We start from the raw sequence: 27,617 nt of genomic DNA on the forward strand, positions 1-27,617 counted from the left end.
GTTGATCTATATCCTCGCTCTCCTTATTTCCCAACACATTTATCATCCTCACATGGTCATTCCTTTCCACTCTGCAACTCTTAGTGGCTTCCAGCTTTTTGGCTGCTCCTGAGAATTTCTCAGGAACTTTATCTGGAGCAGAAGAGCTTTCAGCCTGTCCTGCCCTGGTTCAGAGCAGAGGATTCAGAGCTGGGTGGGTCGAGGCAGGGAGGTTTGACAGAGCACTGTTAATGTGTTGTGAGATTCCAGCACAGAGAGCTCTGTTCTGTATTTGTACTCTCTGGGCTTTTAATGAGCTTTTCCTCTGACTTTAATATCTATTGGGGCAGAATAACAGCAGATTTGGGGTTCTCTGTAGTTCAGTGGGGCAGCAGCCAGGCTGGCATGCAGAGCTCTGCTGCTCTCAGCTCCACACAGAAACAGCTCTGCCCAGCCTGGCCTGAGCTTGCAGAGGTGAGGGAATTCCCCAGTCCAGATGTGCAGCTGCAGCTGCTTCCTCTCCAGTCCTGGGGCTGCCAGGGGATGGATTGGGAGCAATCTGAGCTCTGTGTGCCCAGCTGGGGTTTGGGGTCTGTTTTGGGTCTCTCCCTTTCCCTGGGGGTTCTGCTCTCCACGGGAAGCTCTGGTGAAGGCAGATCTGAGCTGAGCTTGGTGTTACCTGCCTCTCCCTAATTGCTGTGATGCACACTGAGTACTAGAAAGTTGTACAAGTTATTTTTAAATTGTGGAGGAAGTTATGTAAGGCAGATCATGCTAAGGGTTTATTTTATTTTTAATGACTATATTTAAAAATTCATGCAGAAGCATAGAGGGACTTTTAATTATTACATTTAAACCTTCAGGTGATACTTAAGTAAAGGGGAAAAGGGGCCTTTTCCATTATTTTTTTAATGTCCTCCCTTTCTTTGCAAAGCAAATGTAGGAGCAGACTGGGAGGTTACCCTGAGATAAGAGAGAGCTTTGGTGGAGTTGTTAAAAACTCAAATCAGAATTCATTTATCAAGCAATTCTAGCATCCATTAAAAATAACCCATTAAATATTGTCCTCTGCTAAATTTAGGAAATGCTCAGGTGTGTCTGCTCTTGTGCTGCACAGAAAGTTTCAATACAGATTTAATCATACTGAGTGTTAGGGGAAAGAGCTAATTAGATTGGCAAATTTAGAAGGCAGTAGTATATTATGTGGGAAGAAATGGGTGATTAGATATTATTCACTGTAAAAGTGACTGGCCTTGGGGAATATCTCTAAGGATATTATATGACATAATCCTAGTTTAAAAATTGAGAAAGTCGAAGTTCACATCATCCTCAAAATGCTTCAGTGTTTCAAAAGAATTTTTCCCAAGGTTAGTTTTTAGGGTTTTTTGGCAGCTGGAGAGGTGAGAGTCCAGCTTGGCCAGTCAGGCTGTCCCTGTGTCCTTTTGTCCCTCTGTCCAGGTGTGGATGGGGACAGGACTGTCCCCTCCATCCCCAGCCTGATGCTGTGGGATGTCCTCTGCCAGCTGCCTCAGCACATCCCATCATGAGCTTGTGGGATTTCTGCCAATAATGCTCTTTGTTTATCCCCATAAATTGTGTTTTTCCAGCACTCATTGAATTGTTGATTGGCCATAAACAAATGGACTCCTTCACAGTGCTTTCAGCATTGCATTTCTCCTAGGAAAGCAGGTTTGCAAGGGGGAAAGGGAGTTATTTTCTCTAAACAAGTAAAAAAAAAAGTCTATTTCTGAATGTGATATAGCGAGGGAAGTCTCAGTATTAATGACTTTGCTGAGCTTTAATCACCATAAGAGATAAATGTAGCACATTGGGAGTTAAAGCCCACGGAAAGCTGGAGAAGCTGTGCTTTATAGGAGCTCTTCTCTCTCTGTTTTCCAGCCCTGCTCACATCATTTCTTGGGGTTTTCTAGCTGAGTTTCTCTCAGAGCCTCTGTCCCCACGTGTCCCCAGGCTGCCAGCACCAAACTCTCCCTCCTTGCCCCATGAGAAGATTCACAGCCGCCTTGAGTGCTTTATTCCATCTCCTGAGGTCATTTTATGGCGTCCAAAGGAAGGTATAAAACGTGTCAGGAGATCTGCTCGCTGCACGGACCCGGCAGAGGTGATTGATAGAATATGTCAGTGCTAAACTGCTCACATAAAAAATGATTCATTTGAGTTCCCTTGCACTTGTCCTTCCATTATCCAGGGTGCTGTAATTGCAGGTGCCAACCTGGCTATTTACTGAGAGCTTTTCAACTCTACTCACAAACAAAGGCAGACATGAGTTTGGGTGGAAACAGTTTGATGGTGTGAAAATGACAATAATCGCAGGAGCATGTGGTGTGACAGTAGAGACTTTGCTGCCACAGTCCCCAAATACAGAATTAGGGCCAACACAGCACTGGTTGAGGCTGCCTGGCTGCTTTGCACCAGATGTGTTAACTTTATCAGGGAGATAAATCAGCAGCTTGTTTTGTCCTAAAGCACACATTATTTTTTCCCTCTTCTAAAGCAAATTTCTGTTTCATCCTTCTGAAGGGGGTCATTTAATAGCGTGTGAAATGAAATGTCAACAAGAATTAGAACAAATGGCTCTGTAAGCCCCAAGAGACACCAGGTTTGTGCTGGGAAATGTTTCCAGCCAGGCACTGCGGAAGAGGAGGGAGAAGGTCTCAGGTGCTGCTGCTCTCTCCAGAGCCCTTGCATGGCCTGGAGCCCTTTGTGGGGAGCTTGACAGAGCCTTTTCCTAAACATCCAACCTAAACCTCCCCTGGGGATGAGAAATCTGAGCCCTGGAAATCGATGGAGAGGAATTCTGGCTTTCAGAGTGTGCTGAGCTGCTCCTGTCAGCTGTAAAACCCTTCTGAGGCACACGAACATCCTGGGCTGGGCAGATCCTCTATGCTCCTTCCCTCCCTTCCTCACCAAACCAGGGCTGTTCCCCCCCGATGGCACATCCTGGGGCTCTGTGGCTCTGAGCAGGTGTCACAGGTGAGCTCCAGAGCCACCAGGGCTGTGCTGATCTGCAGGATCAGCTGTGCTCACAGATGGAGCTCAGGCCATACAGAGCTGCTGCCCTTGGGATTATTGCTCTCATTACCAGAGCCCCTTGTTTATGGGAAGTGCGGAAATTATGTGAGAACATAAATGTGAGGTATGCAAATAAATCTTTCTGACAGAATTGTTCGCTAGACTCATTATTATGGAAATAAATTTCAAATGTGACTTTTCAGAGCTGCGGAAAGACATCACTTTGTAGAGCTGTTCTGCGCCTCTCCGAGGAGCAAATGCCAAAATCTGTGGTGTGTCGGGAATGCTTTTCAGATGTTGCTTGTTTTGAAAGTAATTCCAGTGAAACAAAGGCCACAGGATAATTAGGAAGTCTCTGTTGTGGAGACCCTGAGCTCTGCTGCGCTGGGGCTTGGCAAGCTCAGGTGCTCTCTGCTCATTGTGCCCCATTTGCATTCTGCACAGAGGTTGCAGACCTATTATTGTGATGTTGCTCACTGCATAAAGCCCAATTAATGAAAGGTTAGGAGGCAATTAAAAATCACAAAGTGTCCTTTATTTCAAAGTGAAGTTTATACTGCAGTGCGAGTTCTTTGAATGCTACAAACTCCTTTTGGAAGGCTGAGGCAGCTGCTGTTTGTGCATTCATGTTTGTTTTGACCCCTGTAGGATTTTGTGGGTTTCTCTAAAGGGATAGAAACAACACAGCAGTCTCAGTTGACCTCAATAAATAGCTCCTTAATGGGTTTGTGCCTCTGCTGTTCAAAGGGTCTGGAATGTGGGAGAACTGAACAGAACTGAAATAAGTGCTGTCAAAATGGGCAGCAGAATTTACAGATGTTGCAGTGATGAGCGAGAAAATTCCAGGTGGAAAAGTGCCAGACTGACTCTGAACACACATCAGAAAATCTCAGTGTCACTCCCTGCCCGTCTGCAGGAGGTGACCTGTTCTGGTCACCTTCTGTGGACATCAAGTCTTTATAGAAACACAATGATTTGATCAAAGCTGCCCCAGGCTGTGGTTCTGCTGCAGGTGCTGGGCTGAGGGAGTTCTCAGGTTCCCCTGCTCCACTGAGAAATGTGCTGCTGCCCCAAAGCGGCAGCAGGGAATTCCTTATTGTGTGGTTTGGGGGAGTGAAGTTCAGTCTTTCTCTGACTTGGATTTTACACCTGCGAAATAGAGATGTCAGTGTTTATCTAGGAAGGCAGTGAACTTGAATAAATGGTTGTAGTGTACTCTGACAGACTTGGAACAGAAATGTCATTAAAATTCACTTCTCTTGAGTTATTTATTCCTTTTGTTATCAGGCCAGTGATATGTGGAGAGGTTTCTTTCCTGCAAAGGAACCTGTTGCTAATTATATCTGGTGCCAAAGTCAGCAGGCGTGTGCAAGAGTTCCAGCTGCATGAGCACACTTTGGGCTGTAAATGGTGCTGATGTGTCTCACATCTGTAGTTAAACTGATTGACCTTTCCGTGTCAGGCTGGAGGGGAGAAAAGTACTAGAGAAGATGGATTGAGAAGTGAATGAGATGCCAAAGTAAATCTCATTTCCCCATCCCATGTGTCAATAGTGAGCTGGGAGAACATCAGTCTCTGAAATCATCTCACATTCCCAAAATTGCCTCTGACAGCAGCTGTGGCTCCAGAGCTGCCCCAGGTCCCAGCTGTGGCAGCAGCTCTGTGCTCAGGTCCCACCACACTCAGAACAGGCACTTCCCCTCTAAAGCAGTCCCAAAACAGAACTACACAATCTGTGTGGCTTAGAGGAAAAGAAATGGCATTTTGAGAGGATGCATATTGCAAAAAGAAGCACTGGAGAGGCAGCAGAAATAACCAACCCTTGGAAGCTTTTTCCTGTCTGTAGCAGCTCTTTGCTTCCCTGAATCCCTAAAAAGAATCTTTAAGGCTCTCCCTGGAGTGACAGGATTTGGGGAAGGATTTTTCCCCGTGCCCTGGAAAGCTGATGCCAGGCTGGGAATTGCAGGGTCCCTGAGGATCTCTGTCCATGGTGGTGCCACGAGCCCAGGGCAGCCCAGGTCACCTGTGTGTGACCAGAGCCTGGCTGGGAGCCTCAGCCCTGCAGTGATGCCTCGAGAATGGTTTTGTGTCTGTCTGAAAGACAACCTCGAGCAGTGCTTGGTTTTTAAATAGATCATTGCTGACAAAGCCCATTACTCACGGTGGGCAAAAAGCCAATATCTGTTCGGTTCAGAGAGCCCTCCTGCCACGCTGCTGTGAGTGATCTGTGACCACAGGGGGCACGTGGGGAGAGGGAAAAGGCCTTTCACTGACAGCTCAATTCAACCTCTTCATCAGCCAAATCTCTGGAAATTTAGGCTTCATTTCCTAGTGCTCCTTGCAGGGTTTGATGTGTTCTCTCCTCAGAGCAGCATTCCGACTGTCCATTCCCATCAGCCCAGACAGGACTTGCCCAGCACAAGAGGGGCTGAACTCCTCTTGAGGGCTGACCAGTCTCAGACCAACTCTGAGTCTATCAGCGCATCAGGAGAAACTTTGTCTATGCACTAAGAAGTGATGGTGATTGTGTATTGTGTTGTAAAGTCCACACTTGTGATGTTTTCAGGAATGAATGAGGGATAAAACACACATAGGTCCTGTTGTTTCCCCTCTTCTAGCAGCACATGAGCTCCTCTTGAATCAGGTACTGGTTTGAATACCAAGAAAGGAGAAGAGCTTGGAAAAGATGGGCTGGGCAGAGGAGAGAGACCTGTCCCTCTGCTGTGACTTTCCTCAGTTTTTTCCCCTTCCACTCAGTGCTAGGGCATTGTTTGCAGGAGGGATATAATTTTCTACCATATCAGAATGGTAGCATTTAAAAATCCCTGTGCTTCAATGCCAAATCATTCATGCTTTCAGTGCTTTACTTTATGGTTATGTTTTACCATATCTGGCTGTGTGATTGCTTTTCACATCTTACACATAATCCTCAAGAAGCTTTTTCATATCCTCTCAATCTGATTTACTCCCAAGTGAATCTCTGTAGGGTTATGGATGATACACTCACTCTGTTCATGGGACTTCAGGATTGCATATTAATAGTTGCTACTGTCCCTATTTTGAAGTGCCCATTCTCTGTTCACCTGGCTCTGGGAACACCAAGCCCTGAGTGGGAGCACTGGCTGGCAGCTGAGGGAAGGCAGATGCTCTGTTCTGTGAAAGGTCAAGTTATTTAAGAAACTCTTCTGAAATGGATGCAAATGCAATTAAAAGCCTTGAAGTCACTGTTCTGTACCTGCAGATGTGGCTGCTCTTGATGAAGGGGTTTTTCTCTGTGGACAAGAGATCTGGAGCAGCTGAAACTCAGGGTGTGGTGTCAGAGGGGTTCATCCCTGGGTCCAGACAAGCAGAGATAAAGACACTGAAAGCCCTGCAGGGTTCCATGAAATCTGGTTTGGCTTTATCACTTTTACAGCTCCTGACTAAAGGCAATGTTACTCTTTTGCCACAGGATATATTACAACGCTATTTTTATTTCATTGATTTAACCTGGTCTTCAACAGAGTAGGACAGAAAATTGCATTTATAAGATAAGTGGGAAAAAATATCTGGAGGATGCATTGCATCTTAGATGGCAAACCGACTGCTGTGATTACAATTTGTTATGCTGAGCATTTGGGCTATATTTTTGCTAAAAATTCAATTTTACCATAGAGCAGCATGTCTAAGAGTACTTTAAAATGGATTATATAGTAAAAACCCAAATCTTACATTATATTGTAACTTAAACGAGCTGATTTTGCTGTTATTTAGCAGTTTCTATACTGTGGGGCAGCACTTGTCACAAAGTACATCCATTCCACTCGAATAAGTTTCTGGGTGAAACACTGAGCAATGCCCAACTGCCTGGGCCAGGGCAGAGTCTGACTTGAACTGAAAACACAGCCTGGCACACAGCTGAACTTCCCTTCTGGCTAACAGTGTAACTAGAATCTGTTAAAACTAATAATTCATAGGGCAAGTTGGATGTGAGGGAAGGGCAGCAGAGTGACAGAAATAGCTGGGAGCACATGGCAGGTGTGGAACAAACCCGGCTGTGCTGCCTGACAACCTCCTGGCACAGCCTGCAGGGATGTGTGGGGCTCTTCCCATGCATCCCTCCCTTCCCTGGCTGGGTGATTCTGCAGATTGGTTATTTATAGTATTTTAGTATTAAATAATAAATCAGCGTCTGGGAGAGAAACCACTCCTGTTTGCATTTTGCTAAATCATGTTCAGTCTTTCCCTACAAAGCAGGAAAACTCAGACCTGTGGAACGTCTTTCATTCTGCCATCTAAAATGCTGTGTGATTTTTTCCACCATTCTCTCCTTTTATCTGTGAGAGGAGATGGAGTTCTCTGCTGTTTTATTTAGATTGCACACATTTGGGAGGAAGGCACTGGGGTTGGTTGCTGACCCATGGGTGACCATGGCAGGTGCCCTCCTCCCTCGGGGTCACTCTGGGCTCTGTGCTGTGGTCAGTGCCTGGCTGGCAGCAGAATTGGCACTGGAGCAGCCCAAGTGTGGATGAGAGGGACAGCTGACTGTGGTTGTTTGCCTGATGAAGTCCAGAGAGGTGGGAATTCACAGAATCATGGGATGGTTTGGGTTGGAAGGGATCTTAAATCTCCTCTCATTCCAGCCCTCCTGCCCACGAGTTGGGCTTGATGTTCCTCAAGGGGACATCATCCTCAAGAAGCCTTTTCATGTCCTCTCAGTCTGATTTACTCCCAAGTGAATCTCTGCAGGGTTGTGGATGATAAACTCACTCTATTCATGGGACTTCAAGGTTGCATATTAATAGTTGCTGTTAATCCCTGTTTTTAAGTGCCCATTCTCTGTTCACCTATCCCTTCCAGCTCAGGATATTCTGTGATTCTGAGAATGCCTGACTTGCTTTAAGTCACCAGTTGTTTTCATCCTGAGTATTTCACCTTGCAAACAAAGCACTTGACATGCAGGGATGTTCAGATAAATGCCCTTTCTCGGTTTGTGGTGATTTAACGGGCGGATTTAATTTATTGTACAGTCAAGTGCTATAGGTGGTGGATGTGCTGGCTGCCCACTCTGTTTTGATATTGCCAGGGAAGCAGTTATTAATGGCACAGAAATTCTACCCAACAGTTTTCTGAAGTGCCTCAATGTAGAGCAGCTGATAGAGGAGCTGGGGATCAACACCTCTGCGGGGCTCCCAGGGCAGCAGGGCAGGCAGGGCTGGTGAGATGGAGCTCTGAGAGGATCTGACCCCAGGTGACACCTCCTGCCATGGTGGAATTCCCACAAAAACAGTGCAGAAAGTGTCTCCCAAACCCACCCCACTGGCCCATTCCAGCGCACAGTTTGCCTGCCAGCAGCACTTGTTTTTCCCTGCTGTGACTCATGGCTGTCATGCAGTGACTCCCCTGCGCCTTGGGAGCACAGTGGGAGCAGCACCAGTGGAAATGGCATTCCAAGGGATGTCCAAGCTGCCAGAACCCCCTGGAAGGACACTCAGCCTTCCCTGAGCTCAGGGTCTGTGCTGCAGGAGCCCCCTGGACATGGCAAACGAGCAGCTCCAGCCACAGCCTTTGCTTCTGACAAAAAATGAATCATAAAAGCTGCTGGAATTCATTTTCAGTTCACAGTACATTTGGTGCCAGACTTTCCTGCTGCAATCATGTGAATATATCCTGACACGTACCACGAGCTGCCTGTGTTTGTTTACCCTGGGCTGTGCACTTCGGGGCATGCGTGCAGAGCTTTAAAGATATATCTATTTTAAAGGCTGAATACCCGTTTTCTACTCAAATCTTTATCTCCCACCAAACTAGCCGTCATACTATACTGTAAAGTTCATGAGTTTTCCTTCCTTTTTATTCAGATGGTAGCAGACAAATGATGGACAGTGCCAGTGTTTTGGAGTGGCACAACTATAGGAAATGAATACTTTAGACAATATTTCAGTATGTGCTGAAAATCTAAGAAGAAATGGTAAAAATAAATGCAAATGTTGCTATGTGAAGTCAAAATTAAGATTTCATCGGTAGATCTCTTCTCCTCTCCTGAAATCTCATTTTCCCTTTCACTTCCCAGTTGAAAACTGCACTGAGCAGCCTGTGGGGATGATGGGCCGTTCCTTACTGCAAGGTTCCTGCCTTCCTGGGTAATAAATTGTCCACAAGGCAGTGTGGATTTGAGATTTCCTTTGGGCCTTTTCCAAACCCTCTGAATTGGCATCTGCTCTGACAGGTCTCCCCAGGCACCAAGGCAAGCCTGGGGTTTTAGATGGAGATTCACAGAGATGAACCATTTCAGGAGCATTTTTTGGATACAGTTTTGGTCCTCTGGAGGTTTCCCAGTCCAGCTCTGCAGTGTGGTGGGAGGAGGGTGGAATTTTCTGATGGAGATGTTGAAGGGAAGCTAGCAGGACATGTGAGTGTTGGTGAGTCAGGTCGGTGCATCCTCGTTTGTATTGCAGTTTGTGCAGAAGGGACAGAGCTGGAAAAGAGCTTCTGCTCTTCGCTGCTTTCCTGATCCTTCCTGACATCCACACCTTGGGGAAAGGATCTGCCAATGGCTGTGGCTTTGTTGCTGAGCTTTGGATGCCTCCGTGTGTGTAAACTGATGGAGCTGTTTACCTATGTTTGATCTATGGCGAGGGCTTTCCCCAGGCAGGAATTCAAGCTTGTTCAATAGAGCTCATTAGGTAATGAGCTTATTCGCTAAGCTCATTAGTGGTGGAATTCATCCTGCTCAGCCCTCTGCAGCCCAAAATCTTGGATCCCTTCAGCCCAGCTTACTGCTCCTCCTGACCCTTAGCTAGAGGGATGACTTTTACCTAATTTCATCCATTTCCCATGTTTTCATTCAACAGCTGCTTTGCTGAATGACTGTTTCTATTATTTAATCTGGCCTGCTATTCCTCTTTAGCAGAAAAATGTCTAAGAGGGCTGAAATCTTCTGCATCGAGTATGCCAAGGCTAGAATATCTTGCCAGCTCATTTCATGAACTGAAGCAGAGTGTCTGACTCAGTAGGACTCATCCACTCCGTGATGGATGCTCCCAGGATTGATGAACAGACGGTTGGGCAGATGTAAGTAGGCAGGAAAACGAAAGAGGCACCAAGTAAAAGTTGTGATTGCCTCCTGCGAGCTGCCCGTGATTGCCCATCTGCACACAATCCTGTGGTCTTGGGGGAGGTTTAAAGCACAAGCAGGCATGGCAGAAGCTGGGAATTTCATATTTTGGGTAATTATGCAGAGATAAGAGAGCGAGGTGGATAAAAAGGGTATCTCAGGTGCAAAGCTGGGTGGGAGACGAGGTTTGAAATCTTCCCTAACCAGCAGCACAACTGAGATGTGTGACAGTGAAGAATGTGTCTTGGCAATAATGCTTCATTGATTCGTGCTCAAAGTGGTAAATTTAGGTGCTGTTTCTACTCATTTCAGACACTGATTACTAGAAAAAGGCTCTGATGGAGTGGAGTAAGGGAGGTGTCAGAGCTTCTTCCCATCTTCCCTCACGAGAGGCAGAAAGAAGCAAGTGGAGCTTTTCTCACATTAATATTGATGACAAAGCCCGAGAAATGATGTAAACATCAAAAAAGCCCCACTGAAACAGGATTATAATTGAGAATGAGTTTTGAGATCAATGGCAGGGAAAGGATAAGTTGCTCCCTGCGCTGTGGGGTGGTGCAGTTCAGCAGGAGGATGAGCACAGGACCAGGGGAGGATTCCAGGACACACCTCAGTGCCTGGGTTTGCTTCCACAGGGCATTCCTGAGCCAAACTGAGACCCCGAAGTAGATGGACTCAGGAGAAAGCAGCTCAGAGCAGCTTTCCCTCACTTGAGCTTTTCCTTTGAAGACAGCTTATTTATGCCCATGTGGTGAGGAGAGCTGGCTTGCACAGTCCTTTTCCATTGAAAAATAAAGTGCTATTTTTGTTCTTACCATAGTGACTGTAATTAATATTTGAGGAGGATGGCTCCCTTGTGCTCCAGATTGTACAAATACAGAGAAAAATGTGCACATGTTGTCTCCAAATTACAGCCCAAAAGTGCACAGGGAGCACACAGACATGGAATTGGGGATTGTGGCTCCATCCCTGGAAGTGCCAAGGTCAGCTTGGATGGAACTCTGAGTGACCTGGGATAGTGGAAAGTGTCCACTGGATGAGCTTTTCCCAATCCAAACCATTCTGGGATTCCATGATTCTAACTACATGAGAAAACAAGCAAAATTAAATAATAGTAAGAAGTGTTTTCCTTAGCATAAGAAAAAGAAAAAAAAAGGCTGCCTGGTGGTGGGGTGAAATCTTGTTATCAAGGCTGCACATTTGCATATTAAAGGCTGAAAGTGACTCAAGATTTTATCATCTGCTGTTTTCACATCTGATGTGAAACCCTGAATCTACAGGCAGGATGAGAAAAACAGCAGCAGTTGGTGACTTTTCGATGGCAAAGGGGAGGCACAGGGACAGAGAGAATACAGCAAGGGGCACGGGAAAAACAATTCCCTGGAATACAAAGCTCAGGGCTCTTCCCAGTGCTGGGGAGGTGTGATTTGGTTACCAGCAGTGGTTCACAGTGAGCCCAGCAGATTGGACGAGGCTGGGAGGGCTGGGGAGCTTTGGGGTGCCAGGATGTCATTGCTGCTGCCCTAGGAGTGTTCAGCAAACCCCAGCGTGGTGCACACTCAGCTGCCTCCCTCCGTGTGCTTCAGACTTACTACTTGAATTATCTGACCTTTCTCTGAGGAGGTTCCACAGCACAGACCCAGCGAGACCTCAGCAGCCCTGCTGCAGCTCAGCTTCCAGGGACCCAGAGCCTCATTCCACGGGACTCCTCTGTAGAGACAAACAGTCCTTCTCAAGGGCTTTCTGGGCATCTACATCAGCCAAATTTTGCAAAGTCCTGGAGGCAAGAAGCTAAAGCTGATCTGTGTTTTAATTTTGCTGCAGATGGCAGCCCGAGATGAAAGCAGCAGCTTCCCCAGGCGATGCTGCTCCAGTGCTCCCCGGAACGGAGCGGGAAGGGAAATGGCTTTGAGTGGCTGCCCAGCTCGGGGTTGTGCTGCTCCTCGCCGAGGCTTTTAGAGGTGAGGGGCGATTCATCCTCAGAGCTGCCGCTGTGCATCAGGAGGGACAGCAGGACAAAGCCCTGGCAGCTCACAGCCCCAGAACAAACCCTGCACAGCCCCAAAACAAACCCTGCACGGCTCTGTGCGCAAAGTAAGGAGAAGTCCACAGTGAAAAGGCAGAACAAAAGAGTGAAACCAGGGAAGAATGAGGGAAAGAAAGAGCCAGATGCTCCAGCATCACTTCTGAGGTTGCAAAGAAGAATGAAAAGCCAGTAAAGACTTGTACCTCTAAAAGGAGTAATGAATTGTTTCCTCCTCTGGCAGGCAGTGATTTGACTTGCCACATGCCTCCTAGTAATTTCCCAGCAGGTTTTAATGTTGGAACAATGGCATTCTGCTAGATATTGATTTTAAAATAACTCTTCCACACTTACTTGTAACTTTAAGAGGTGAATTACAGCCCTTGAGTGTGTTCTAATGTGGCAATGGTAAATAGTTAAATAGACACAATCTGTTTCTGCAGGCATTGTCTGTCCAGGAGAAGGCAGAGCTTAGCTGAACGCTGCTTGTCTTCTGGTCTGCAGGAAAAACATTCATTAATCTGCCTTCACTGAAGGAAAATAGTAACAAATTCTGATGGATGTGGTGGGATTTGACAGAAAAGAGTTTCTGTGCCGGTGGTGAAGCAGCGAGAGTGGGAGGCAGTGGGTAAATGACCAAATTGCAGCTCTTTTCTTCCTCAGCTTCTCCTGAGCTGCGATGCTCAGGTGGGATTCACTGGCAGCAGCTTTCTCTGAGCCCTGAGAGCTTCTTGGGCTGCCCTGAGAGCTGCCTGGGCTGCCCATGCTCCCGTGGCTGCACATTGTCCATGGCAGTGCCAGGAGCAGCTGCTCAGTTCGGGTATTGCCACTCAGAACTGGTGCTGCATTAAAGACAAATAAACCTGCTGTGTCCTCTGGCCAGGAGCTGGGGCAGCTCTGCAGGCTCTGGGGACAAAGGCAGGAAGGCACGAGCTGTGTTCAGTGCAAAGAGTTCATTGCTTCCCCTGCAACCAAACCATTCCTGGGGGTCAGAGGGTGAGTGTTCACTGAGCACTGTGGCACCGAGCTGGCATGGGGTGGCTGGCAGGGAGAGATGCTGGATTGTGCTGAGGAGGAGTTTCTCTGTTTATCTTACACTTTTTTGGTTGTTTGTTTGTGTTTTCCTTTATGAGGTGATTCCATTACAGTGCCTGAGGCACAGCCTGGAAACAGACAGGGTTTGATCACAGCTATCCCCAGACCAGAACCACAGACTGGTCTGGGGTGGAAAAGACTTTAAAGATCATCTTGGTTTAGTCCCAGGCTGCTCCAAGCCCTGTCCCACCTGGCCTTGGACACTTCCAGGGATCCAGGGGCAGCCACAGCTGCTCTGTGCCAGGCACTGCCCACGGGGCTGGGTGTGGATGTGGTGCCAGGATGTCCCTGTGAGGATGAAGATGTGTTGGTGTTGTGGGTGGTGTTGTTGGTGTTGTGGGTGGATGCTGTTGGCAGGATGAAGCTCCTGCCAGAGGCTGCAGAGACTCAGGGCACTCACTCTGTGCTCCTCTCCCTGCACACACCCATGGGCTGTAATTAGTTTGTGGTAATTTGCTGCAGAGCCTTTAACTTCTCCTCCCTCTCCCTTCTCTCTGGCTGACAGTGGCTACTCTGTCCCTTATTTCCAGCTGATGTCTGTAAACTGATTACTTTTACTGGGTCAGCTCTGTTATGAAATTATCGTTTTATGAGACTAAAAATAGCCCAGATCCAGTCAGCACGCCAATCATTTCCCTTCATCTCCAATGAAAATGCAATGTTATCTTTAATCTGTATTTCTCAGGCACTTACTGTGAGGCAGGTTAGAAAGAAAAGGGGGGGAAAGAAAGAGGAGATCAGAAAAAAATCTGTAAATCAGTTGCTATAGATGCATCTCTGCCAAGGCTTCCACTGGTAAATTTAGCAGTCACGTTACAATTTTAGTCAGCACCATTGCTTAGCCTTATTCAAAATAATTCACTTCTCACACAATGAGTTACCCTAAAGGCAAGTTATTTTGTCTTGCACATTAAAAATGGTGTGTTTGCACATACGTGCAATCGTTACAAATATCCAAAGCCACAGAAAGCGTGAGGATGGATAATTTTTTTTTAAGAGAGGAAAAAAAAATAATACAGTGAATTCCACTTGCTCTGAGAATGAATAAAGGTATTTTAATACATCTGGGGTTCTGGTGAATACAAATAGCTCAAAAATGAGATGCTTGCCTGAGATTTATATCAAGATAGTGAAGGGAAAAGGTTCCATCTGTAGTTTGTGATACAAAGACATTTCCCACACAATATCTGTAAATCCATTAGGAGAAGAAAATTGATACACATTTCGTATAAGATGAATCTGGGGTAAAGAGAATGAAAGCTCAAGGAAATGGCCTCATTGTGTAGCTCCATCAATTCATGGTTTGATTGGACTTTCTGTGTACTAAATTCAAGCAGTTCTTTGGCCCATGGATGTAAGAATGGTTGACTGTGTGGGAAATGGTGAGAGCGATGAAATTCCTTTACAAAGGAGACATCCCACATCTCATCCATCTTCCCATCGCTGATGCTAAATATGCAAAGTGGTGTTTCTACTCAAGAAGTTCTTCCTGATTCAGTCTAATGGCAGCTCCCAAAGTCCTGACAAGCACAACGTGATTCCCAAACAACAATCTTTCCAGAGGCTCCCGGAATGGCAGCTCTCCAGAGATGATTTATTATTTCCCTTCCTTTGCAAACTCCTCTCAGAGTGCAGAAGGAGGGTGAATGAAGGTTACTATCAGCCTGAGTGGTTTTGCTGTGCTCTCACGGTCCCTGGCAGCGATGAGGGCTCTGGGCAGAGTTTGGCAGCTCAGCTCTTCCGTGCTGCTGCACTGCTCACACCCTGCCCCTCTCTTGGCCGTGGCTGAGCACCAGGAAAAGAGGAAAACCCAAGGAATGAGCAAAACAAAGACTGAGTTTTCTTTCAGGGCAGTTTCTCAGGCACTTGTTTGCTCATGTTCTCTCTGATCCACATTTGGCAGAGCCAAGACAAACCAAAACAGACCCTTACCCCCAAATCCCTGCTCTGCACACACTCAGCTAATAAACCCTCTAAGAAATTTCAGCTCTTGCTCCAGATCAGGCTGTTGACATAACCAGGCCAGCAGGGCTGTTTTATTGACTTTCCAGTGCTAACCTGGTTCCTTAAATGAATTGTACAGATGGGACTGTGTTGTCCAAGTGCACTGAGCTGTGTCTTTCAAACCCATTGACCAGCGCAGCCAAAGCTGAAAGGGAGAGAGAGCTCTCAGAGCCATTGTGTTCCTGCTCATTGTAAGGAGACAGAGATTCTGCTCAGAGCACCCCGAGGGCACAGAGCTGGGGGAGCTCAGCCTGGCTCAGGCCAGAGAACAACACTCTAAGGACAAACCAGAGTCAGCAGCCTCTGCTCCTTGGGCTGTGCTACTGCTGCTTTCTTGGCAATTCCCTCCAGGAATGTTCCCTCCTTTAGCACCTTGCAGTACCTAAGGGAGCCCCAGGAGAGCTGGAGCAGGACTTTTTCCGTGGCCATGGACTGACAGGACAAAGGGAAAGGATTAGATGGGATTTTGGGAAGGAATCCTTCCCTGTGAGGTGGGGAGGCCCTGCTTGCCCTGTCCTGGGCACAGTGGCAGCCAGGCTGGGATGCCCAGCTCAGCAGCCTCTCCATGCCCGTGGTGGTGCAGGAGGATGTGGCACTCAGGTTTTCACAGCTACAATTTGATGCCTCTGCTGCAGGTCATAGACATTGCCCAGGAGTCTGAAACATAGTGCTGCTGTCAGATGAAATGAAAACAGCTATAAAAAGCTTAGAAGAACACTTTCTCTGGGCGCAAGTGGCCTGGGGTTTAGTGGGGTGAGAGTGGTGTCGTGTTTGTGCTGCACAGGAGGGGCAGCAGCAGAACCTGAGGCTTCCCCATCCATATCACTCCCTAAAAGTGAATAAAACTGAATATTGGGTGGGGCTTGGAGCCACCTGGGCTGCTGGAGGCTGTCCTGCAGTGGCAGTGGGTTGGAATACGGTGAGCTTTAAGGTCGCTTCCAACCCAAACCGTTCTGTGATTCCATGAAAACCAATGCACTGCTAACAAGGGAACCAAATCCACTCTAATTAACCCATTTCTATATAGATGTAAACCCAGTGGTTGCACAGCAAGTCAGCTAAAAGCCAGGAGAGGGACGGGAATGCTGGGGTGGGAATGGCACTGCTCCTGAGCTGGGGGTCCTGAGGGTCCCCAGCTCCTGCAGGACACAGGAAAAGTCTGGCAAAGGCAGAGCTCATTGCATTGGGGCTTTTGAGAGAGGAGATGGGGAGCTGTTGGTCTCTTGAGAAAAATGTTTCTGCATGAATTGGATAGCTGATTTTGAATTAATTTTGAATAGTTGTTTCAGTAATTCAGATTGATTTAAGATGCACCCAAGAATAATGCTTTCATTATAAAACCTCCTGAGCAAAATTTAAATCATGTTAAATTAAAAACAGCCTCTGTTAAAGCAAGGCTGATGAGCACAGCAGAGGGATTGGAGATGCAGGGTCAGTATAATTTAATTCCTTTGCTTTGTTTCCCACTCCAGAAAAGCTGTTATACCTGTTTCCTGGGTTGTTAACTACCTAAGGAGCCTGCAAGTTGTCCTGAATGTCTCTAAACTGATTTGCATGATAACCACACCAAAATCAGTGCTTATTTATTGGTGCTCTGCTTCACCTTCAAGAAGAAATGCATTTTTATAGTTTTTATTTATGGGTCAGTCCAGAAATGCATTTGTATCCCAGAGATATGTAGGAATCTGGGAGAGCAGCTGATGCTCAGTACAGTGGGAGGGTTAGTGGTGTCCTACTGTTGACTTAGTTTGTTTTAGTAAACTTCTGTTTTATACAAATGGAGCTAATCTTAGTGCCATGGAAAGAGTCATCCTGCATGTTCCAGATGACTCCTCTAAAGCACTCTGTGAAAGCAGTGTTGGGATTCCAGCATCAGGCACATGTTCACTTATCGAGGTTTAAATGTATTGGTGGTGAAAGCAAAATATATATATATCTATATACACACGGTTTTGAGTTAAAAACTAGTGTGCTTTATGGTTTCTTGTTTTAAATGCTGGCTGAATTATTAAGGGCAAAAGGCAGGAAATATTTTAGATCTCGATAAAAGCTCTGAGTGTTGCTGAAATGCAGGCAGGGAAGCAGCCAGCGCTGAGGGGAAGCCTGATGGATTAGGGAGTACCTCAGAGACCTTGGCTGCACTTCTGGCAGAGTCTGTGCAGGAGGAATTGCCAGGACTCTCATTAGTAATGAGATCCTTCCAAACAGATTGGAATGACTTCTGAAGAGAGATGTGTACGAAATGTTGTCTGAAAGCACCAGTTTGCCAAAACTGGGAGGATATTTGGGGAAATTAAGGGGCCAGGAGGGTTAGCCCAGGGTGGAGAACTCCTCCAGGAGGGTTAACCTCACCCCACACCGTGGGAGTCAGGAAGGTGGAAATGACCTCAAGGTGCCAAATCAGCAATGCCTGAAATGCAAGATTTTGACAGCATTTTAAAGTTTCTTTCCCAATGAACACTTAAAAAGCAGTGTTTAAATGTCTAATTTCTTAAATCCATGTGAACCCATTTCCAGCACTTGTTCCTCTATGATTTCTGTGCTTACAACAAACTGAGAACTCTCTGAGGTCCTTGGGAATGCTCAGGTTTGTCAGAAGAGAGGGAAAGGAACCCAAACCACATAATTGCCCTGGCAGGAGCAGAGCCTCAGCTGCTTTGCAGCACATCCTGCATGTACTGGGGTTGTTCCCAACCCAGCCAGGACATGTCCTTGACCCCGAGCCTCCTGTCACAAAGATGTAGCAGCACAAGTGTGAACGGTGCAGGCTGTGGCCATGGAAGGATGGCTGTGATCATTATTAAACAGAAATCTGAAAATAGAATTGGATTTTCATGCATCTCCCCTTGTGCAGAGGACACGTGAAGGAGCCTCCTAAGGCAGGTGTCCCTCTGAAGCTGCTCGGACCTACTGGTGGGGACAGGAGAGGGGAACTGACCACTGACCAGTGTGGACCAGTGAGAATGTGGAAGGTTGAGCTGCAGGATGGGGGAGTGCTGGGATGCTTTGATTTCTAAGTGCTGATTTTCCCAGGCTAAGGAACAGCTTTTGCCATAAACTTGCAAACTTTGCTTAGATATTAAAAGAAGAAGAAGAAGAGATCTTTAGGTGACTATGACAAGCAGGTTCTACATTTGCACTTAATGAAGAAATTCAGACTTTCAGTTGTCATATGCCCAGATTCGGTGCCTTTCTGACAGCTGAATTATGATTTTAATAATTTAAAAGTACTACTGTGAGCCTGTTCATGTATAATAGGCACAGAGAAAGTGTTTAAAATCAAAAGCAGTTTAGAGAAAAAGTGGTCACTGCATTACAAGGAGGAGGATTGTCTACATCTGAATATTAACCTGTGGGAACTCTCCAGTGGGAAAACTCTTTGCAGTGTAACTCTAAACTTCCTACACTGTTCTGATTGCACTTGATCCTGGCTTTGTGTTTGCCCGAAACAGCAGCCTGCAGTGCCCACTTTCCTTTACATAACCTGGTCAGGGCGAGGCTTTGGCCATTCTGCTTTGGCCATTATCCTTGCAGAGGTTTTAGTTCAGAGCAGCAGAAGCACAAATCTATAATCTCAGTTGCAACATCTACAAGATGGAAATGGAATATAAGGGGGGAAAGTGCCCTCCAGGCTACATTCTCCTTGCTTTGATTTCATTATCTTTGCACCTGTCCATGGGAATGTTTGAAATTCTACTGCAACCGCCACAGCACACTCGGTTTTCAAACTCACAGCTAAACACAGACAAGAAGCCCCCATCCTGCTCAATTAAGTAAAAACCAGATCATGTCCTGGCCATCATTGAGTATTTCAGTACACTGACCCACAACATCCACTTGAATTCAGCAAATCTGTAGTTCCTGGCCAGTCAAGTGAGGAAACAAGGGCTGACATCGCAACAAGACACAACATTTATATCAGCAGCTCTGTGAAATGCAGGGCTGGGGTGAATGTCAGAGAGAGCAGAGCTCTGTCTCCCAGCCCCTCGCACTCGTGTCAGCTTTTCCCTCCTGCAGCAATGAATCAGGACCTGCTACTCCACCGCCTTGCTCCTCCTGCACTCATTTACCGCGGTGCTGAGCATTTGTCAAGTGGGTGTAAGTGCTTTTTCTGGTTTATACAACTGCACACGATTTGCAGAAGTTGTAAGGCAAAGAACAATCAAGCTCTCAACACTTCCAGCCCCTTCTTGAACATGCACCCAGGAAAACGCCGAGGGGAAGCTGAAGTCAAGCTCCCTGTACATGCTTGCCTGCTGCTCAGGAAAAGGAAAAGTAATACTCACCCCAGTGTTGTCATGGTTACAATAGTGTACCAAAAGGAAGCAGGAATACTGGTGAATTTGCTCGCCGAGGACCCTTTCTCTGCATAAAACATCACAGTTGCAAAGATGATGATTGCCATAGTGAGGGAAAAGAGGAGAAAGCCAAGCTCGGAGGCACAGCTCTTCAAAGTGTAGCCCAAGATTCTCAGGCCTTGGGAATGGCGCGAGAACTTGAAAATCCTGAAAACCCTAAAAACCCTTAGCGTGACGAAGGCTCCGCTGACATCCTCGTTGTTGGTCATCACCAGGCCGATGTAGTAGGGCATGATGGCCACCACGTCGATGATGCTCATGACGCTGCGGATGAAGCGGTAGCGGCTGGGCGCCGCGAAGAGCCTCAGCAGGTACTCGACGGTGAAGATCATCACGCACGCCGTGTCCAGGCAGAAGAAAGCCACGGCGTAGCGCTCCCCGCAGGGCAGCTCCTTGTTGCCTGGCACGCTGCCACACGGCACGGTTTCCACCACGTTGGTGATCACAGAGACGGCGATGAAGAACCCGGTGACGTAGTAAAAGACTAAGGCTAAGGTGCTGGTGTGGGGGTTCTCGAAGGCTCGCCACATGGTCTGCCGGAAGCTCAGCGAGGGCATGGAGCCCTCCTGGTTGTTCTCCGAGTCGTTGTCGTCCATCAGCCGCTCGGCGTTCTCCCGCTTCCTGTCCTTGTACTCTTCGTAGCAGCAGTCCCCGATGATCTCGGGGAGGATCCCGTAGAAGGCGAGCTCTTCGTCGTAGGCAGAGATGCACTCATACCTGGGGTAGTGCAGCTTGCCAGTCCTATAAAAATTGAGGATGCACCTGAAGACCTCGGGGTCCCGGTCAAAGAAGTACTCCTTGGTGTCTTCATTGAAGAAGAACTCCTTCTCCGTGCTGCCCAGGAGAGTGTCTGGGTACCTCTCCAGTGTAGTCCTCCAGGTCTGGAAACGCCTGCCACTCACATTGAGGATGATCAGCTCATCCTGCCTCTTGTTTTTCTCCGTCGGGGCCAGTGGCATGGGGCAGTTGGCCACTGGCATCCATCCTATGGCAGCCGCCCTGGCGAAGGGCAACCACGCTGCTACTCCTGCTGCCATGGTGAGCCCAGGCTGTGTTACTGGGGATGGTGAGGGTTGGGATGCTCCTGGGACCTGCTGGGAGTCAGACCAGTTCCATCTAGAACACAGAGCAGAAGAGAACACAGCACACAGTCACGCGGGGCTCCTGCCCTGGTGGGGTGAAGAGTCCAGGATCAGCACAGACAGAATTTCCAGCCCCTGCCTCGCCCTCACCTCCCAGGTGAAGAGTAATGTTGAACGAGGCACATGATAATCAGCTCAGCGGGGTTATGGCATTATTATAGATCGAAATTTTGAATAGCAAATGATTCCTCATTAAAAGCATTTTAAAAGTAGCATAAACACAGTAATTTATATTTGCTTCCTCACAAACAAGACTAATCCATAATTCCCCAGGTGTAAGCCTCATGTGCTCATCAGTTTAACTACAGCTGTCAAGAAAGAGCTGGGAACTCCAGTGAAATCAGTGGAATCGTCTGCCATGAAAACCCACATGGGCTTAGCTGCATCTCCAGTCCTAAACAAGTTCAGTATGTTCTGAATCCCACTAAGAACATCTCCAGTTGAAAGAAAAGCAAAATTTTCTCTGGTTTTTGCCAGTTTCCTTCCATCTTTAATGCAAGACCTGGCCTCAGCAACAGTTTTCTGCTGCTCCTGTCCATTTAGAGGTGGGATTTACTCCTGTGAATTATTGCAGCTCTCCACTGGACTGGAGGAAAATTCTGATTTTTGGGGAAACATTGTTCAGAATACCTGAGCACCACTAAGCCTCAATCCCAGGTGTGAAGGCTGATAGATTAAGCTACTGAGTACCAGGAACATTGGAATGAAGGAAAACTCCACAGCTGGAGAATTTTTTCCAGCAGATACTTTGCTTATTTCCTGGCCAACAGGGGTAGGAGTCCTTCAGAAGAACTGAAGGACTCTTAGGTTGAAACAAAATATGTTCACTGCATTCTTGGGTTTTTAGATGAAAAATATCCCAAGTTGTCCAGATCCTCAGCCATTGGAGGTCAACATTCTCTTGAAGTTTGAGTAGTTTTTGTGTTCTGATTTAGCCATGAATTTGTTTTATCTTTTTGATCTTTGGTCAGAGTTCTTACAGTCTTTAACTTTTGTTTTAACTTGCATTTACTTTCACTTCCCTAATGTTTTTCTAATTCTACCATGAAATTATCTCAAGAAAGGTGCCATTATCATATGAGATGCATTAGGAGCCCCATCGAGAGTCAGTTTATCAATGGAAATTCCATTGATTCCACTGACTCAGGCCCTCAAAGCTTAATTGTATCTTTGTAGGCAGTTTTACTCTGAAGTTTTTAACTTACATGAAAGCTGCCATTACAGCCAGTAATGCTGCAGCATTATTGATTCCAACAGGCCATCAAAATACTGAATAAAAAATGACGGAATCAATCAGTGGTGAAAATGACTGAAGTGCTCACAGAAATGCTCTTCCTCTTCAGGGCAAATTAACATTCATCACCTTAATGTGGAGCATCTTTCTATGCAATTTTACCATCTAAAGGACAATTGAAATTCCTCGTGTGAGCATCTTACTGCTGCTGGAAGAGCTTTTGTAATTACAAAACATATAATAATCCATAGTGATGCTTATCCCAAGGAGACGCTTTGCTTATCTACATGGCACTGGAGCAAACATCTCACAACATTTCCCTCTAAAGAATTGTTCAATATTACAAAGCACCAGTTTTTCTCTCCCCCCAAAGAGGGAATTTATTGCGTTAATCGTGCCAGACTGGCCGCCCTGGGGAGCAGCTCTGTCGTCTGTGCGAGGCAGAGCTCAGCTCTGGAAACTTTCTCTGCATGACTTTGAAAAGCTCCCCCAGTCCTCAGCTGAAGGGATATCTCCAGGGGCTCAGCAGGCTCAGACTGAAGCTTTCTACCAGCAGTGGTGGATCTTTTCGCTTTTATGAAACACTTAAGAACAGGAGGCAGCAAAATGAGAACAATTTCATTCATTAGTCACTGAATATATACAGGCAAATAACCAAGAAACCAAGAAAAGGCATCTTGTTCCTGCTTTCTCTGCTGGCACACTGTCTTCCCTGAGTTTTAATTTCACGTAGCACCATCACCAGAGTCCTTCTGCAGGACTGACTGGTGACCTGACCAGTTTCAGCACATTGGATCCTCATCTCCCCTGATTTCTCAGGGGAACCACGTTAGAAATCTCTTCTGTACTTTCATAACTTTGGTTGTGGATTCCAGGTTACCTACATTAGCTGCTGAGGCACTATAAATACTTCACATATAATTGTTCCAATAAAGCACTGGTATCTCAGAAGTGACTTACACATTTTTAAATCAATTTTTAAAAGATAAAATGGGTCCTTTCATGCTGGCAGCATATGTGGGGAAGCTATAAATATCTTGGCTATGAAAGGGACAGGAGATTAAAGCAAAAGAGGAAAAAAGGGGAATTCTTCTGTGGAAGTTTAGTTCCCATTTCTCTGGGTCCAAGAGATGCAGCTCGTTAGGAAAACAGAGCGCAAAGTTACATTGAACCAGTTTGATCCTCAAAATACACAAAAGAGGAGTCTTTTTCCGCTATAAATTATCTGAAGGACCAACAGTGAGAAGAACAATGAAATTCCCTGTTGCAGAGGTTTTGTTTTTTCTCGTCCATGAGTCCTTGGAACTCTACCACTCCCTGAAGTAAGTGAAAGAAAATGAGGAAAGAGAGAGGACTGGATTTATCATTCTGAACTGCACAATGTAAGCTGAGTCAAAAAAACCTGAAGTAACCAGTTTATCTAAGAATGTAGAAAGAATCCTCCTTTTCTGCCTGCTTGAATTTTGGTTACTGCTAACCAGTCTGTTTAGGCTGGAAAGCAATTGGCTGGACTCAAAATCTAATGTAGTGTTGACAGTCTCTGGAGCTCTCATAGAAAACAGACACACTTTAATTCTAACAAGCATATATTTAGCTATATCCATATTTCTAATTTTAATTACCATAATTTCTGCGTGTAATTTAAAAGGAACTAGTTCACAGCAGACCGGCACCCTGCTGATGACATTTAGGAGACCTGGTACACAAAATAGAATCATTTGCCTCCTGATTTAAAAAAGCATCTGAAGAGAAAAGAGTCTGTTTATTTTAGATAGCTGTGGGAACAGTGAAGCAGGGGAATTTGAGAGGAAAGGCTGAGCATGAGCCTCCTGTCCCCTTCCAGGACCTTTGGGTCCCTCCTGACCACCACTGCAGCCACTCCGGGATCTGTGGCTTCATCCCAGTTTGGAACAAAACCCTGACAGCCAAGGCTGGGTCAGGAAAGCTCTGTAGGAAAACTTGACAGAGAACAGCTAGGACTGTTCACCTAAAGGGTCAGGAAATAAAGGATGGATTCTTACCACTTCAGCTCCCACGGCAATGCCACACTTAGCAATGTCTCTTCTTCATCTCATGAGAGCAGAGACAAACCAAAACCCTCAGTGTTTCCCTTTCTAGAAGCAGACAGGGCTGGTTTGAAATGAGATAAACATACTGCAAGTTTCTTGATGAGCCAGTGCTAATGCGAGTCAAGAGCCTGGAGATCATTCCTTCTTCCCTCTCCTGTCCTTGTTGGGTCAGGCTCAGGCAGCAAAGAGACCTTTGCTTTAAAGCAAAATATGTCAGCCAAAGCCTCGGTATCTTCTGTCAGTCGAACATTCCTCTCCCTTCGCAGCAACGCCAGAAAATAAAACTTTCTGCAAACCACTCACTCCCTCAGTCTGTTGGGGAGATTTAGGAGCAAAAGCAACAGGCTTAGGACAAATGCATGCAAACTTCTCCCCTCCCTCCCTCCCAGAGAGCCCCGAGAGCCCCATCTTGGCTCGCAGCGCTGCCTTACCTGGCAAGGAAAGACTCTCGGCGCCCAAAAGTAGGGCTGAATGTGGGGAGCGGGCAGGAAGGGGGAGCAGCCACTCCTCAGGATAAAAGGTGAACTGTGCTGCCTGCCTCTTGACTCCCTCTCTAAATGCAGTCAGAGGCAATCAGTAAATGTGATCATCATTGTGAAAGTATATATAGAGAGATGACTAAACAGCTTCTCCCTCATCGCTGCCGAGACGGAGGCTCTCCTGCCTCTCTCGCTCAGGCTCGCTTCGCTCTGCCCCCTCCCCTTGCAGCAGCGCTCGGAGCTTTGCCCTCGCTGCCCAGCCCAGCGGGATCGGCACCGCCCGGCTCCGGAGAGCTCCGCGCCCCGAGCCAGGCAGGCAGAGCGCGGCTGGGCAGGGCGGCGAGAGCTGACAGAGACACTGCCATGGAGCCGTTAAATACACACCGCAGCCTACCCTGCATGCTAATGTGCCCAGGGGGAGATGAAGGGGGAAAAGTATGGGTGAACTTCATGGGTCTCTCCCGGAGCTCCCCGGGTGTCCCTCCTGGCTCTCGGTCAGGCGGGGACAAGGCAGGAGGGATTCCTTCTGGACAAGAAAATGAGCTTTTCCTCCGGCATCGCAAACCCACAACCAACGCCTTAGCCAGGGCAGGAGGCTGCGTTCAGGAATAAAAAGAACTCGTTCAGATTTAAACCGATCTTTCCCTATCTTCTCCCTTCTTCCTTCCCACCACCTTCCCCTTTCTCCCTCGTCCTGCTCTTCTGGCTTGCCCTGCTCCTTGGCAGCTCTTACCGGTCCTTTCTCCACACCACCTCAGCATCCCTCTTTATCCACGGTCAGAAGTTGGACTCGGCACGCTCAGAGACCCGGCAGCCTCGCTCATTTATCTGTTTGCTGTCGAATCTCCATTAAGCAAATAACCATGAGCCCAAATCAGAGCGAGCCAGCCTCGCCGTGCCGTGCCGGGCAGCTCCCGGTGACTGATGCGCCGCAGCGATAGTTGATGACTTCCATAAAGTAAGAGCGATCCGCACACGAGCGAGCGGAGCTCGGCTGCCTCGCCATCGCCTCGCCTTGCGCGGCTCGGTACCGCACTTTATCCCGGCAGCGCGGGGCTGGCGCGGCTGTGCGGCCACTCGCCGGGATCGGCAGGGCGAGCGGCGGGAGGGGCGCGGGGGTGGGAGCGGCCGGTGCCCCCCGCCTGGCCCGCTGCCCCCGCCCCGCCCGCAGGTGACCCCCGCGCCGGTGTCCCCCGCATCCCCCAGTGTCCCCCGCATCCCTCGGCGCCGCTCCCTTTCCGCCCCCCACCCTCCCCGCGGATCCCCTCACCTCCGCAGGGCTCTCCCGGCCGCGGCCGCCCGTGCGGTGCCTCCGCGGCCATGCGGCTGCCGGGAGCGGAGCGCGGGGCTGGCGGAGTGCGCGGGCGCGGAGAGCGATGGGCAGCGATGGCAGCGATGGCAGCGATGGGAGGGATGGGCAGCGATGGCAGCGATGGCAGCGGTCCGCACCGCGCGGCGGAGAGCGGCGATGGGCGGAGGGGCGGCGGCGGGGGGCGGCGGGGGCTCCCCGCACACGGCCGAGCCGAGTCCCGCCCGCCGCCCGCCCGCACAGCCGCCGGCAGGTGTCACCCCGAGCGAGCGGCGCCGGGGCGCGGCAGCCTGGGAGGGAGCGGAGCGATGGGCAGCGCTGGGCACGGGCAGGGCTGGGCACCGGGAGCGATGCGCACCGGGAGCGATGGGCACCGCGAGCGATGGGCAGCGGGAGCGATGGGCAGCGGGAGCGATGGGCACGGGCAGCCCCGGGATGGAGCGGAGCGATGCGCAGCGGGAGCGATGCGCAGCGGGTCCGGCGTGCGGCAGCCCCGGGGCAGAGAGCAGAGGGCAGGGCAGGGCTGGGGGTGTCCGGAGTTCACGGCACCCACAACGAGAGTCCCACTCCCGCCGGGCCGGAGAAGAGAGGTGTGTTGTCCAGCGCGTTCCAGGGCTGCAGGGGTTGTTGCATTGTCAGGAGCAGGAGATGCTCCTTCAGCTGCATCGCCGTGAGCAAGGGGTGTGTTGGGGGCTCTGCTGTGCCTCTGGTGCCGTGAAATAAGGGAAACAGGGACTTGGTGCAGCCAGCAGTGACCAGGGCTGTGTTCCAGGTGCCTTTCTTCCCAGAGCTCTTGACCAAAGACCTTCTTAGAGAAAAAAAAAAAAACCAAAACAACCAAATAAAAAAGGGAAATACCTCTAAATCCTCAGTGTTTCAACACTTCAGTGGTCTGGTTCTGGAAACTCTGAAACCAGAACCCTGATTGTGGAATTATTAAGGTTGGAAAAGCCCTCTCACCATGCCTACTAACCCATCTCAATAACTGCCACATCTCCTCATTTTGTGAACACTTCCAGCAATGATGACTCCTTCCCTGGGGCAGCCTGTTCCAATGCTTAACCACACTTTCAGTGGAGAAATTTTTCCTAATATCCAACCGAACCTCAACCTGATCAATCCAATTCAGAGTCTAATTTCTGACAATTCAATGCAGTTTTAAATAAATAACACTAATTTCTGAATGTCAGGTCCTGGCTAATCCTCCCCAAACCCAATCTGTCCCAATAACTTTTGTAATCTGCATTACAGTGTCGGCAGAGTAGTTAATGAGTTCATGCAAACACAATAAGCTTTAGATTACAGATATTAAGAGTTGTATGCTGGACACATGTAGAGTTGTGTGCAAACTTCTATGAGAAACTTTCAGTGGCTGTAAGAATTTAAACATATCAAAGCAGCCTGAATCCATCTTTATTAGATGTCTTCAGAACTGCTTTCCACTTTTAAACCCTCCCTACATCTCCACTTGCTCTTTCCCTCTTGCAGATGCTCAAGAAGAAAGCAGAACCAGAAATGTCATTTGGCTTTTGCTGGTATAAGAGATTTTTCTGTGATTTACAGTGTCACCACTTCATAAAACTCCCTGACTCCTCTCTCTGGGGCGTGCTCTGGCCTCACTCTCTGCGGCTGCTGCCCTGACTGTGATTCTGAATCACTTTTCCCCCATGACTCGGCCCCTTTTAACTTCCCATCTCTATTAAAAAGCTAATTTGGGAACTCTTTTTCAATGCTCCCAATTTTGTATTTTTAAATAGAGTATGAAAGTCAAAAGCAAGCTTGCTGCAGATAGTCTG

General features: G+C 47.9%; 1 protein-coding gene across 5 annotated transcripts in view; it reads right to left on the reverse strand.

Moving 5' to 3' along the window:
- KCND3 (potassium voltage-gated channel subfamily D member 3) overlaps nt 1-26,066 on the reverse strand; it is a 97,028-nt gene extending 70,962 nt beyond the window's left edge. For 2 of the 5 annotated variants that reach the window (XM_085044288.1, XM_085044283.1), the window contains exons 1-2: nt 25,783-26,066; nt 19,517-20,704 (exon numbers count right to left, since the gene is read on the reverse strand). In XM_085044288.1, the coding sequence (XP_084900414.1) occupies nt 19,517-20,625 (1,109 nt within the window). In that variant the 5' untranslated portion in view covers nt 20,626-20,704; nt 25,783-26,066. Of the gene's footprint in view, nt 1-19,516; nt 20,705-23,985; nt 24,297-24,464; nt 24,804-25,245; nt 25,582-25,782 lie in introns of those variants that run through there. The other 3 variants (XM_085044285.1, XM_085044284.1, XM_085044286.1) reach the window with 3 other exon arrangements.
- Between the last annotated feature and the right edge of the window lie 1,551 nt (nt 26,067-27,617).

Source organism: Lichenostomus cassidix, unplaced genomic scaffold (genome assembly GCF_008360975.1).
Source record: "Lichenostomus cassidix isolate B80296 unplaced genomic scaffold, HeHo_3.0 unassigened_scaffold_chr26, whole genome shotgun sequence".
Classification (NCBI taxonomy): Eukaryota; Metazoa; Chordata; class Aves; order Passeriformes; family Meliphagidae; genus Lichenostomus; species Lichenostomus cassidix.